A 14,667-nucleotide genomic window follows, 5' to 3' on the forward strand; every position below is an offset into this window, starting at 1 on the left:
TTTAAACCGCGAGCGGACCAATCGCGAAGGGCCGTCGCGCACCCTGTTCTGACGTAACTCCCAACAACACGGCTCAGTGCGCTTGCGCCGTCCGAGTCAAACAAGAGTTCTGCCTTAAGATGGCGGCGGGGGCTTCAGATCTGTTGGACGATGTATTCTTCTCAGACGTGGATGAGAAAGTGGTGAGTGACTTAGTAGGGTCCTTGGAGTCCCAGTTGTCTGCTACGGGCCCCAACGCGTCGGAACAGGCCGGAATAAGGGCGCAGGTGGTGAATAATCACGTGGAAAACACACCCGGGATGGTGAGCAATAATGTTGAGCTGCAAACAGCAGAGAACAAAATGGGACTGGCAGGAGCAGAGCTTTCCACCGCAGCCAAAATCAAAGTGGAGGAGAGCTCCGAAGGGAAAAGCGTACAGATTAATTCTCAGAATGCATTCGGTGGCGGGGGTTTGTCCTGCACGACGGCGGGGAGTGGGGCACAGCAAAGTCCTGTTATCAATAATGCAAGGTCCCAGGCTCCAGGAGTGGAACAAGAGCAGAGTACAGCGGCGGCAGCAGTGACAGGATCATCAGCAGAAACATCGGCTTCAGGCAACATCGGCCAAGGGAAATCCGTGGTAATAAGTGCAATGGCAACCCCAGTGTCCAACCATGTGAAAACTGTCACCTCCAATGTACAAACTCTTAATGGGAATAATGGAATGGTGATCAACTCTCACAATGCAGGAAATGCCACCACTTTCACTTATTCTGCAGCAGCAACTACCTTACCGGCCGTCACGATGGTCAATAATGGACCTGGATCTGTTGTAAAAAACACGATTAATACAGGGTCGCCTGCAGCATCTATGCCGGCATCTAGTTCTGCTTACACTGTTATTCAGACGTCTTTTGTCAGTACGCAGAATGTTCCTTCGACTGTCGTTTCCTCACAGGCAGCAGGACCCACAGTGACATTGGTGAGACCACCACCTCACAGTGGCCCAGTTCTGTCAGTTGCATCGACGCCGAACGGTAGTAGTACTATATTGAACTCAACGGTTAATGTAACCAACTTGCCGGCTCCTGCTGCCACTGGGGCTCCTCATCAGACTTCACTTCTGACTTTAAATAGTCAACCTTCTAGTTTGTCTAGCAACGTTACTTTGAACGCTGGTGGACAGGTTGTCAAATCAGACTTGCAGCCCAAAACGATCATACAGCCACCACAACAGACACACAGTTCGGGAATATTGACATCAACAACTGGTAGTGCTACATCCAGTGTAAACAATCAGTCAAATACAAGTACTATGGTAATAGGTCAGACTATACAAAGTGGGCTTCAGAATGTGGCATCCAATCCTGGTGGAATTTCCACTCAGTCAGCTGGAATGGGCAAAGGAATCATTAATACAGTTGCCCAAACTCTAACAAGGACAGCAGCAGTGAGCACTGGCCCAAGGACAACTATAACACCACAAGTTATAGCTCCCCGGCTCCCTCAACCCCCACAGCATCAGCCAAACATTCAAAATATTCAAATTCCCCCAGGTGAGACCTAAATTATTTTGGTAATACTTTTTGAAAATTACTGTGAGTTTTGTAACCAGTTCCAAGCTTTCAAGATATAATTTGCAGTGTTTATAGGAGATGATTAAGCTAAAGTAGGAAAACTTGTGCACTGGACTTTGAGTGAGTGGCGTATAGGATTATGGTGTTAAATCTTATTTTAAAATACTTTCCAATTTTATAGTAGTGTCTGATACAATTTTATAAGTTAAAAGTTCCAGATTGCAAATTATGTAAGGTTTGTATCGCACTGAACTATAAACTTTATTCCATAAGTTACATACGTTAGTTAACCATAAAACAGTTAACTCATGTAATACCGTTGCACTTAGCAGTTAAAATAATGCTGATTTCAAGTGAACTGTACGAGTCATTAACAGATCCAGTGTTCTTTCAATTTAAAACATTGATTTCAGGCATTATAAAAAAAGAATGATTGCAGTGAAAACTTGCTCTGTACTTTTGATTGATTTGAACAACTGGTACAATTAAAATATTTTTTGAAGACCCGGTAGTTTTATGTAGCCTTAACCAATAAGTTCAAATCGAGCTGGTACGTAAATATTCATTGGCACTTTCGTCTGCGCCAGATATGAATCCTAAGGCACGTAAAGTTATTTCATAATCCATCCGGAAATAATGAATACACAATAAAGTGTCAGTATTATTGCATTTATTTGTCACCCTTTAGAGCATTGATATTCTAAAGTGGAATATTGCTCATATTTTGTGTTCATGTTTTAGCGTAAGAATCATAATAACTGCTGTGATAATAACCATAATTTTTATTTAATGATGCTATATGAGAGATATACATATCACTTATAGACCAAGAGAATGGAAATAATCCACCTTCATAGAAACATAAAAAAATAGGTGCAGGAGTAGGCCATTCGGCCCTTCGAGCCAGCACCGCCACCGTTCAATATGATCATGGCTGATCATCTATAAACAGTACCCCGTTCCTGCTTTTTCCCCATATCATATCATATCATATCATATCATATATATACAGCCGGAAACAGGCCTTTTCGGCCCTCCAAGTCCGTGCCGCCCAGTGATCCCCGTACATTAACACTATCCTACACCCACTCCCTTGACTCCCTTCGCCCAAAGAGCTAAATCTAACTCTCTCTTCACTGGCTCTTTAAAATAGTCGTGTGGTACTATTGCTTCTTTTAACTTCAATGGGTCAACTTCAAAGGAGGTCACCTCTGGCAGTGTGCATTTCTCGGTACTGCACAGGTGGCATAGAGTTTTATACTCAACCCTCGGGTTGATATTGAACCCATAACCTTCCAGCTCAAAGGCAAGCTTATTGACCCACATTTTCATGGTATATTGTCTTTTAATATGTTCAATATTGTAGTAATTATAGACGGAGTAAAGCATTGGTTGGAGCCCATAATGTAGTAATGCAACCAATTGTCAAGATGATTTGTACTTCTGATATTCTCCCTTCCTTTCCTCCCTTAAATTAGAATGGCTGGACAGGTAACCATTTAACCTTGCCTATTATTAACATTCTTCTCGTCAAAAGGTAAATGTTTCAACTTTGTATGAAGCAAGGGATTCTGATGCTGAAAAATATATAATCAAATTCAACACTTACTTTTAGAGAGAATTATTTAACAAATCATTACCCTTTGGAATTGTGTAGTTTCTTGATTTCAGAATCAGTTATATCCAGACTTTTGAAGGAGCCTTGCGTAACCTTCACTCTTTTAGCCAGATTTGTGTGTGCTTGTGCATCCACAACCTTGCATTAGATGCACCTTGGATGATTTTACAGGAGGCCTGTGCCTTTACTCCTCCTACTCTTGTTCGATAAACTTTTGTAACTTTGCTGGTGCAAGAAATGCAGTAACACGTGTACTGCCTAAGTGAAGTCTGCTATATGATCTTACCTGGTTATGTGCAAAACAAAGCATTTCACTGTACTTTGGTACATGTGACAAAGTATAATTGAAACATTGAGTTGAATCATTGCTGCACAGGGACTTCGATGTAGCCAAAAATATGGTCTTAAATCCTGTCCTAATGATGAAGAATTAACTTAATGACTATAGCATGTTAAATTGTGATTACTATGTTGTTTATCTACAGTTTCTAAAATGGAAAGATGGACTCATGAAATTTTCTTCTTGGATCCACTTGAACAAAACGTATCTATCCAATAAATAGTCTTGTCGTCTAAATGTAGCTGTTCTAAACACTGGAATAGATTTGGATGGGTAATTTGAATTACACTACTGATTATCCATATTGCAACAAATTTGTTGGAAATAATTTAAAATTCTGAATTATGTTATGCAAAAATCATATTAACATGAACAACGTTAAGAAAAAATGGCCAACAGCCTATTCTTGCTAAATAAACCAAACAACTTGTAAAAGTTTATTTCCTTTGGATGCAAAGAAGCATGTGTAATAAGTGCGATCTTTGAACATGTACTTTGATTAATGTCACTGTTATTACCATGCTCGGGTTAATGGAAAGGAAAGCAAAATCTGAAGAATGGAGAGATGACAACACAAATAATTTCAGATGATATTGTATCTCTAGTGTAACATCTTTCAAATTAACTAAGTTTTGGTTCCATGTTCTCTGCATCTAATGGAACCATTAATTAACATTTAGAATTTTGCATTCATACGAGTTCTCATTCTAAATTGAGTAAACCAAAATATTTTTCTAAACTATTTTTTCTGCAGAAATGTCTAAAAGTGATAGATTTTTCACAGTAGAAAGAATGACAGGATGACTTTTGCAGGAAAATGTTATTTCTTGAACGCAGAATATCAAAAACGATGTACACACTTGCATTTTTTGCTTTGCAATCTTGTATCCAGATTTATTTCGCAACATTTGAGATCAAACTTTTCTTAAACCAAACAAAATGTTCCCTTTGTCAGGCCAGTTAATCGTTGCATATGAGGGATTGTTAACAATCAGTTACAATCAGAAAACTTCACGCATTATACCAAAATCTATGCATAATGATAAAAATATTATTTTAAATTTAAGCCTTTTCAGTTGATATTCCAACATTGCCGTCAAATAAACTAACCGCACATAACTCCTAGATTCACTTTTATTACATATTGAGGGCACGATTTAGAATGAATTAATAATTTAGCAAAGCAAGGTTTGTGATGTTCAATGCATGAACTCTGTTTAAGTTCTAACTGTTCTCTTTGCAGGGTTGCACCAGTGCTAGTTTATCATTTGGTTTGTCTATCTTAAACATAGTTTCAGAGCCTAAGCATTTGATGTAAGCAAACTAAAAATATGATAAATTTGTAGGTAGAAATTTAATGTAAAAGGTGAGAGACAAGCTTCCAATTTTATGGTTAATTTCAGATATTGGTTAGAATGGTAATGAGTCTCAAATCTGAGCCTAGTTTATGTTAGCAGACAGAATGAATTGAAATTATTTAGTACATTTTCTGTTGTAGTTTCCGTAGCAATTTTGAAGTTGGGAAAGAGCAAATAAGTGAAGGTTGCAACCTTAGCTGTGATTTCAGCTTGAAGAATGAATCTTTGCATGCGCTGTAATGACAGGGTAAATTCAGTTCCTGTGGCGTAATAAAGTGTTTTCAGACTTTTATATAGTAATGGCTACTTTGTATCACTAATGACAGTGGAACTATTATTGTAAAGGAGGACAAAAATGAGAAAAGATAACAAGTTTTGGATTTTAATTTAAGAAAGGTTCAAGTAGAAAGCAGAATATAGGAGGAAAGAAAATTATTCTCTGATTATTATTCAGTTGATGCTTTCTCTTCGACATGTGGATTTGTCGCAATAGGATTTGAGTATAGGAGCAAGAAGGTCCCACTACAGTTATTCAGGGCCCTCGTGAGACAACAACTGGAGAATCGTGTGCAGATTTGGACTCCTAATTGGAGGAAGGACATTCGTGCTATTGAGAGTGCAGTGTAGGTTCACCAAGTTAATTTCTGGGATGGCAGGACTGACATATGAAAGAATGGATCGACTGAGCTTGTATTCACTGGAATTTGGAAGGATGAGAGGTGATCTTATAGAAACATGTAAAATTCTTAAGGGATCGGACAGGCTAGATGCAGGAAAAATGTTCCTGATGTTGGGGTGTCCAGAACTAAAGGTCACAGTTTAAGAATAAAGAGTAGGCCATTTAGGACTGAGATGAGGAAAAATGTTTTCACCCAGAGAGTTGTGAATTTGTGGAATTCTCTGCTCTCAGAAGGCAGTGGGGGCCAATTCACTGGATGTTTTCAAGGGAACGTTGGATATAGCTCTTAGGGCTAACTGAAACAAGGGATATGGAGAGAAAGCACTGATTTTAGATGATCATCCATGATCATATTGAATGGCGGTGCTGGCTCGAAGGGCCGATTGGCCTACTCCTGCACCTATTTTCTGTCCAAGGATGGCATGATTCCACTCCAGTTCTGTGCATTTTGAAGTGGCCATTGTAGGACCTGCTGACTATCAAAGGTGGGACTGGGAGTATTTTGACAGGGGGAGGCAGGCAGGTAGGTAATTTGGGAGGTGATGTATTCTTTCTATCATTTATACAGAGCTTCTTTGTGCTTCTGAATAATGAGTCAGGTTCTTAATGTCATCTTGTTTGTTCCTCCTCCATACTCTTCAGCCAGGGTTTCCTGCAAGTCTGTGGGAATGCAGTTTTTCATGAAGGCTTTGAGAATATTCTTGAACCTAGTCCTCTTTTCACCTGATAATCTCTTGTCATGATATAACATGATATAACGTGTCTCCTTCAGACATGCTAATTGATCAGTTTGCTGATTTGAGTCATCTGAGTGTAATTTAGAGCATTGATGTTGCCTGAAGGAGGACATTGGTTTATTTATCTCAGTATTGGATTGGGAAGATTATTACAATCACAGCATTGCTGGTATTCCTCTTGTGCTTTGAGATGCTTGCTATCGTTAGTTAAAGAAACATTCAAGAGGACATAGATCATTGTTGCCCAGAAGGCAGGTGATTTTGACTGAGATTGCGATTTTGATCCTCAAATATGCTTTTCGTCAGACGGCCAAAGGCCTTGCTAGTACATTGATGGTACAAATGTGAGTCTTCATTGACATGTACCTTTTGAGATGTGGGAAGTGATTCATGTTCTCTTGGGTATCATGGTGGACCCCTGTTATCGGAAGACAGCTTTGTCGAGCGGGAGAAGTTGGCAGAGGTCCTTTAAGTTTGTGGCTCATTCTTTCCTTTCCTCAGTGATTAGGCCAACGATGACCTAGGGTGGCACAGTGGCGCACCGATTGAGTTGCTGCTTTACAGCGCCAGAGACCTGGGTTCGATTCTGACTATAGATACTTTTCGGTACAGACATTATACTTTTCGGTATGGACATATATTCTCCCCGTGACCCGCGCGAGCTTTCCCCAGGATCACTGGTTTATACCCACACTCCAAAGACATACAGGTTTGTAGGTTAATTGGCTTGGTAAAATTGTAAATTGTCATTGTGTGTAGGATAGTGTTAACGTAAGTGGATCGCTGGTTGGAGCAGACGGTGCTGTATCTCTAAACTAAAACTAAACATGCACATACATGAAATCTGTATGCGTATTGCACCCCAATGAATGAGGTTGGGGTGACCTTTTTTCTGGAGTTGATACAATGGACACCAGTGAAAAAGCAGAGGTGAAATTCAGCATTATGGCAACGAAGATTGAAAAATGTCTGTGCTGTGAATCAGCCTTCCTCAGCACCTGTCTGCCTTTGGGTTGGGTCTCTTGTGGATCCAATGGCTAACTTTATATTGTAAAACAGACAGAAATTGCAGAATTTCTGTTGTAGCTAAATCTTAGAAGGTTGTTCTACAATCCATCTCAATTGAAGAAATCAAAGGCTTTAAAGTTTATTAAATTTTTTGCTGTATTTTTGTGAGAGGTAATGCAAATTGAAGATCAAATTGTGATTTAGAGAGCAGATTTTTGTTGACCTGGAGTTTCCTAAAAATTGCACGAATATTTCTTGGTTTTCAGTTAAAGTGGAAATATCAGATTTAGATGCAAGGAGGCATCTTTACTTATTTCCAATATTCATGATGATCAGTTCAGACATTCATTGATAAAACAATGCATTTAACTTGAACGATGTGCAGCTAAAATTTGTAATCTTGCATAAATTTTTATAACCCGTAAAATATTTTGTGCTTCAATGTCGGAGTTTTGTTTTCCGTGAATTTATTTCTGCGGCTATAATCCAAGAAAAGAGGCTTCAAGAATGTGAAGAGTGCTTGTAAAAGGCCATAATCACACTTTAATGAATAAGGAATTAAGTGTGAGAGTTAAGATATAGGCTTGTCTTTGTGGGGGTTAAAAAATTGGGTTACACTGGCAATTTGCTTTTAAATTTATTTTGTTCAAAAATATATTTTACACCCATGTGATGATAATGCCTGAACCAAAAATGTCATTTTTCTCCCCCTCGTTTTATGAAAGCTGAAATGGTAGCCATTGCTATGGTTTTACATTTATGTGGAGAGGAAGTTGTGCTGAATCAAATCCATATTTAGTTTGAAATAAAGTTTGAAATGGGCGGCACGGTAGCGCAGCGGTAGAGTTGCTGCTTTACAGCGAATGCAGCGCCGGAGACTCAGGTTTGATCCTGACTACGGGTGCTGCACTGTAAGGAGTTTGTACGTTCTCCCCGTGACCTGCGTGGGTTTTCTCCGAGATCTTCGGTTTCCTCCCACACTCCAAAGACGTACAGGTATGTAGGTTAATTGGCTGGGTAAATGTAAAAATTGTCCCTAGTGGGTGTAGGATAGTGTTAATGTGCGGGGATCGCTGGGCGGCACGGACTTGGAGGGCCGAAAAGGCCTGTTTCCGGCTGTATATATATGATATGATATGAAAGGAAGGTTTTTAAAAATGGCAAATATGAAATGACCGTTACATTACTAGTCCCTGATACCCTACATTGAAATAAACTTTATTTTCCTCTCCAACCCAGATAGTAAATTAGCAGATCCCAACAAAGCATTTGACTAGAGAGCGAGGAATTTCCAAGTTTCATGTGTAGCCATGACAAAATTTAGTATTTAATTTCAGGTGTGCGATAAAATGCTATTAGTTATCTGGAAATACCAGTTTGAAATCTTTGGAAAAAGTTAATGGCTGTTAACAAAAATTGTAAGTGAACTAAAAAATAAACTATTTTAGCAAATGAAGCTGTTTTGAATCAGTATTTTGCATCCTGAACCTCATAATTGAATTGTGGATGCTCTTGCTGTAATGTCAATATAGAATGTTAACCTATGTAAATTTAAAGTATAAACAACTAGTTCTGATTCTAGTATCATCTATAATCCTTAGAAACGTAATCTTGATTATATTGCACATATTCCTGTGACAAAACTCAACTGGCCCTATTGGTGATATCTGCTGCTCCTCAAAGCAATTTACCATTGAAGATCATTTTAAAAGACATCTTTAAGACTGCCTATCACATTAAGACGTTATCTCTACATCGGGGTGTTTGGAATAAAATTCTTCCCATTCAACTTCAGAAGTTGTATTATTGTCATACTGTGAGTGAACTGTCAAGGATGTGATAGTGGAGGAAGCCTGACAAGTGGAATGAGCAAATAAACTGATGGGAGTGAATTAATGTACAGTTAAGAAATTCATTATTGAATGACAGGATAGTTTCAAAAGTAATTAAATCAAAACAAAAAGTGGTAGTCCTTTTTCATTAAGATTTTTGAAAAACAATGAAAAACAAGACACAAATTTCTGGATTAACTCAGCGGGTCAGGCAGCATTTCTGGTGAGCATCTCTGGAAAGCACTGATCCATGTTCTCCAGAAGTGCTGCCTGAGCTTATGAGTTACTCTAGCATGAAGTCATACAATACAACTTCAGCCCAACTTGCCCATGCCATCTACACGTCCCACACTTGGCCCATATCTTTCTAAGCCTTCCTACAAATGTGCCTGTCCAAGTGCTTTTAAAATGTTGTTATAGTACCAGCCTCAACCACCTCCTCTGACAGCTTGTTCCATATATTCACTACCCTCTAAGTAGAATATGTTGGCTCTCGGGTTCCTATTCATTTTTTCTCCTCTCGCCTTAAACCTATGGCCCCTGGTTGTTGATTTCCTTATGCTTGGAAAAAGATTCTATGCATTTACCCCCCATGACCTTAGACACCTCGTAGATCACCCCTCATTCTCCTGCGCCCCAAGGCATAAAGTCCTACCTGCCCAACCTCCCCGTAAAGCTCAGATCCTCAAGTCCATGTGACATCCTCGTAAATCTTCTATGCACTTTGTCTTCTTTATGTAAACCAGCATCGGCAGTTCTTTGTTTCAACAATCTATTTATGTACATTTGGAAAGACGGGGGCGGATCAAGGATGGTAAGTGTGGTTTTGAGCAGGGGAAATCCTGTCTTTTTAGAGGCAGCTACTGAGAAGATTGATGCAGGCAGAAGGTAGATGTTGTCCAAATTGACTTTACGACATTTGTTAAAGACCTGTATGCTGATCCAGAAAGTTAAGGCATGTGGAATCTAAGGCAAAACACAAAGTGCCTGAGGAACATGCGAATTGGACAGATGATATTTTGGGTTGGGACCCATCATCAGATGCATGTTAGCTTGAAGATAGGAGGAAGAGGGTTTGGAGGAGAGATGATTTTGTTATTGAGAGTTTGACTGTAGGGATTGTTGTTAAAACTTTGTTCTTTGTAATACAACTTGATGTGATTGTAAGAGGTGTAATTAGTAAGTTTGCCAATGACTCAAAATTGATGGTGTTAAAAGGATTGTGAGAAATTTGTCTAAGACTACAGCAGGATATATAACAGACACAAAACTGGGCAGAGAGGCCTGCTGGAATTTATTTCTGACAAATGCATGGTGATGCATTTTGGGAAGTGAAATACGGAATCGGACTTTGCAATAAATGTTATCCAGAAACTAAGTGTTAATCAACAGCAAGTAGATAGGGTGATGAAGAAGGCATGTGGCATGCTTGCTTTCATAGGTCAGACTTGTAGGTAATAAAAGTTAGGTCGTTGTGTTATAACTACAAATCCTTGTTTAGGTTGAATTTAGAGTGTTTTCAAGTTCTGGGAAGATGTTGTTACACTGACAAAATAAGTGGAGATTGACTAGGATTTTGCCTGGATGGAGAATTTTAGGGATAAAGGGAGATTGGATAGGCTGGGTTTGCCCTAGAACCAACAATATGGATGGTAAACCTGGTAGAAGTATATAAAATTATGAAAGTCATAGATAGGATAGTATCATAATATTTTTCCTCTGGTAATATCAAAACCAAGAGGACATGGGTTTAAGGCAGGAAGGATTTTTTGTACAGTGGTTGATGTCTGGAATGCTCTGCTGGTGAAGTGGTGAGATCAGATACAATTGGTACATTTAAGATGCATGTAGACAGGTACTTGAATAGACCCCTTCCCCAGATACTTTCCTTTGCGCTCACAGGAGATGTAACACCTGCCACAACCTTCTCCCTCACCTCCAGTCAGGGACCCCAGCAGTCCACATGTACCTCATCATACCTTGTCTACTGCATTCAGTTTCCATCGGGTGGCGCCACCGCAGTGGCTGCCTCACCAGCAGTCTGTCTGTCCTTTCTACGTTTATTATTTTAAGTATGTGTTAAAAGTATGTTTTAGTGTTTCTTGGTTTGTTTTATGTGGGTGTGGGCTGGGGGGGGGGGGGGGGGGTGGGTGTGTGGGGGGGGGGGGGGGAGAGATTGGGGGAAACTTTACAATCTCTTACTTCGACGGAGATGTGATTTTTCTCCATGTCGTATCTCCGTCCCCTCTGTGGCCTAACGTTGAGGAGTTGGCGGCCTTTCCTGGTGATCGCGGGGTCTGCGCGGACTAACCATCAGGACCTGCGATCCTTTGCCGAGGATCGTCTGTGAAGAGCTCCAACCGTGGGGCCTGTGGACTTTAACATCGTGAAGCCGTGGTCTCTGGTAAGAAGAGGCTGACTCGGGAGCTCCATGCTGCGGAGAGTTTGTCAACTGTCCCAACGCGGGAGTTTCGATCATCTCAGTGCCAGGACTTGGACATCGGACAGTCGGCAGCGGCGACTGCAGAGGGGTCAACAGCCCCGACCACGGGTGAACAAAGAGGAAGGAGATTGAATTTTATTACCCTCCATCTCAATGAGGAATGTGGAATCTGCTGTGGTGGATGTTGAAGTTAAATTTTACTTTATGTGGCTGTTTGTCTTGGTGCTTTTCACTTAGTATGGCTGTATGGTAACTCAAATTTCACTGTATCCTAATTGTTACATGTGACACTAAATTGATCTTGAAATCTTGGTGCTCCTGATGTGGCCTTTTTTACAGCGTTGAGACCAGGTGTAGACTCGGCAACATTTGCCAAACACTTGCCCTCTTTCTGCCAGGGCTTGCTGGATCTCCCATTTACTAATAATTTTAACGCCCCTTTCCATTCCCATGCCAACCTTTCTGTCCTTGGCCTCCTCCATTGCTGGAGTGAGGTCTCACACACACCTCTTCCCCAGACACTTTCCCCTGCAACCACAGGACATGTAACACCTGTCTAAGTGCTGCTCAAAGTGTGCTTAACGCTTCTGTTTCACTATTTGAGATTGTAAGTTTTAAATCCCATCACTATTTCATAGCGAGAGGATTCGAGTATAGGAGCAAGGAGGTCCTACTCCAGTTGTTCAGGGCCCTGGTGAGACCACACTTGGAGTATTGTGTGCAGTTTTGGTCTCCTAATTTGAGGAAGGACACTCTTGCAGCGTAGGTTTACCAGGTTAATTCCGGAGATGGCAGGACTGACATACGATGAAAGAATGGGTCGACTGGGCTTGTATTCATTGGAATTTAGAAGGATGAGGGGATCTTTGGAAATTCACTGGATGTTTTCAAGAGAGTTAGATTTAACTCATTCGGGCTAACGGAATCAAGGGATATGGGGGGAAAAAGCAGGAACAGAGTACTGATTTTGGATGATCAGCATATTGAATGGTGGTGCTGGCTCGAAGGGCCGAACGGCCTGCTCCTGCACCTATTTTCTATGTTTCTATTTAACTCCCTTCTAATCATATTAATTACCTGAAATCTGTACTCCTTCCCCTATTGTCGTCTCTCTTCCCACAGAGCTAGTGAACTCCCTATTAAGATCCTATCACTTTTTCTAACCCCTATATAATTTTACACATCTTCATGCATTCACTCTTCCAAAGAAAACCACCACAACCATGCCAATCTTTCACAATAACTAACATTTCACTTATCATATCATATATCATATCATATATATACAGCCGGAAACAGGCCTTTTCGGCCCTCCAAGTCCGTGCCGCCCAGCGATCCCCGTACATTAACCCTATCCTACACCCACTAGGGACAATTTTTACATTTACCCAGCCAATTAACCTACATACCTGTACGTCTTTGGAGTGTGGGAGGAAACCGAAGATCTCGGAGAAAACCCACGCAGGTCACGGGGAGAACGTACAAACTCCTTACAGTGCAGTACCCGTAGTCACTTGTGTTGAAGGCAGCCGTGTAAATCTCCTGCACGCTCCAGTGCTATCATATATTTCAAGCAATGCCAAGGATAGTGTTTCCTACTAACCTTGGTAGTGTTTCCTACCTTGGTGCTCTTTACACCTGGTAGTGTTTCCTACCTTGGTGCCAATTTTTCACCTTGGCAAGTATGGATTTCTGTACACCTTAAAGGGCCCGTCCCACTTAGGCGCTTTTTTGGCGACTGCCGGCGACTGTCAAAGTCGTAGCAGATCGCCGGAATTTTCTTTAACCGACGACAATGACCACGACAATGCCGAGTCAGGTTGAGATTACACCGTCTTCGGAAACATCGTGAAATTCCCACGCTGTCAATGCTTCTCCGGCATCCTAATTTTCGCTGAAATCACTGACAAGTCGCAAAGTACTTGAGAGTTTTGAACTATAACATCTTGTATGGGTTACTGAAAAACTAAGCTTCGCTGTAACAAGGCATAAACTGGATTTACTTCCAGTTTACTAATAGCAGTATTAAAAATATATATTTAAAAAGTGGTTAAGTGGATTTTTGTGAAAAGTGTGTGGGCATTCTTTGAAAATGTACGGGAGATGCATATCTGGTTTCTGGTTTGCATATCTGGATTGGGAGCCTACTTTAAATGTAATGGCTGATGGCCATAAACATCGCAAAAATTCCCACGCTTACCTGACCATCAAACTGTCGCCTCCAATCTACCTGTTAAATGTCCTGACGGTAAATATGGTAAATATTTTAAAAATTATGGTATTTTGAAAAGACAACTTCTTTTAATATTATGTGCTTCTAAATGCATCTAAGAGAACCTATCAAACATGGGGACAGCATGCGACAGCGCCCGCAATAAGCAACGATACCTGCTGACAAACCAGCTGTCGCCGAGAAATTTCAAACCGGATGATTTCTCAGCGACGCGCTGAGATGCACTACGATTTTTGGAAGACTCCTCATGATCATGCCCGCGACCCCCGGGCGAACTGTCGGCGACAGCCTAGTCGCTGGCAGTCGCCTTAAACTCGCCTAAGTGGAACAGGCCCTTAAATGTCCTTTCTGCTGGGTTTTATGGACAAGATCTCCTTGTGCATCCACGCTTCATAGAAAATAGGTGCAGGAGGAGGCCATTTGGCCCTTCGAGCCAGCACCGCCATTCATTGTGATCCTGGCTGATCATCTACAATCAGTAACCTGTGCCTGCCTTCTCCCCATATCCCTTGATTCCACTAGCCCCTAGAGCTCTATCTAACTCTCTTTTTAAATTCATCCAGTGAATTGGCCTCCACTGCCTTCTGTGGCAGAGAATTCCACAAATTCACAACTCTCTGGGTGAAAAGGTTTCTTCTCACCTCAGTTTTCAATGGCCTCACCTTTATTCTTACACTGTATCCAATACTTATTGGCCTGAAGGGTCTCAACCCGAAACATCACCTATCCATGTTCTCCAGAGATACTGCCTCACCCGCTGAGTTACTTTGTGTCATTTTGTGTGTTAACCCAGCATCTGCAGTTCTTGTTTCTACTTAATGGCCTTGTTTGTCCTCAAATAAATTGTCTGGATCAAATTACA

General features: G+C 40.9%; 1 protein-coding gene across 1 annotated transcript in view; it reads left to right on the forward strand.

Annotated features, from left to right (window-relative positions):
- The first annotated feature begins 119 nt into the window (after window positions 1–119).
- The window catches only part of LOC144604637 (transcription initiation factor TFIID subunit 4-like), an 89,114-nt gene continuing 74,566 nt past the window's right edge, over window positions 120–14,667 (forward strand). Inside the window, exon 1 of the mRNA XM_078419270.1 lies at window positions 120–1,536. Within this exon, the coding sequence (XP_078275396.1) occupies window positions 120–1,536 (1,417 nt within the window). The remainder of the gene's footprint in view (window positions 1,537–14,667) is intronic.

The sequence above is a fragment of the Rhinoraja longicauda genome, chromosome 22, assembly GCF_053455715.1.
Source record: "Rhinoraja longicauda isolate Sanriku21f chromosome 22, sRhiLon1.1, whole genome shotgun sequence".
In the NCBI taxonomy this organism is placed as follows: Eukaryota; Metazoa; Chordata; class Chondrichthyes; order Rajiformes; family Arhynchobatidae; genus Rhinoraja; species Rhinoraja longicauda.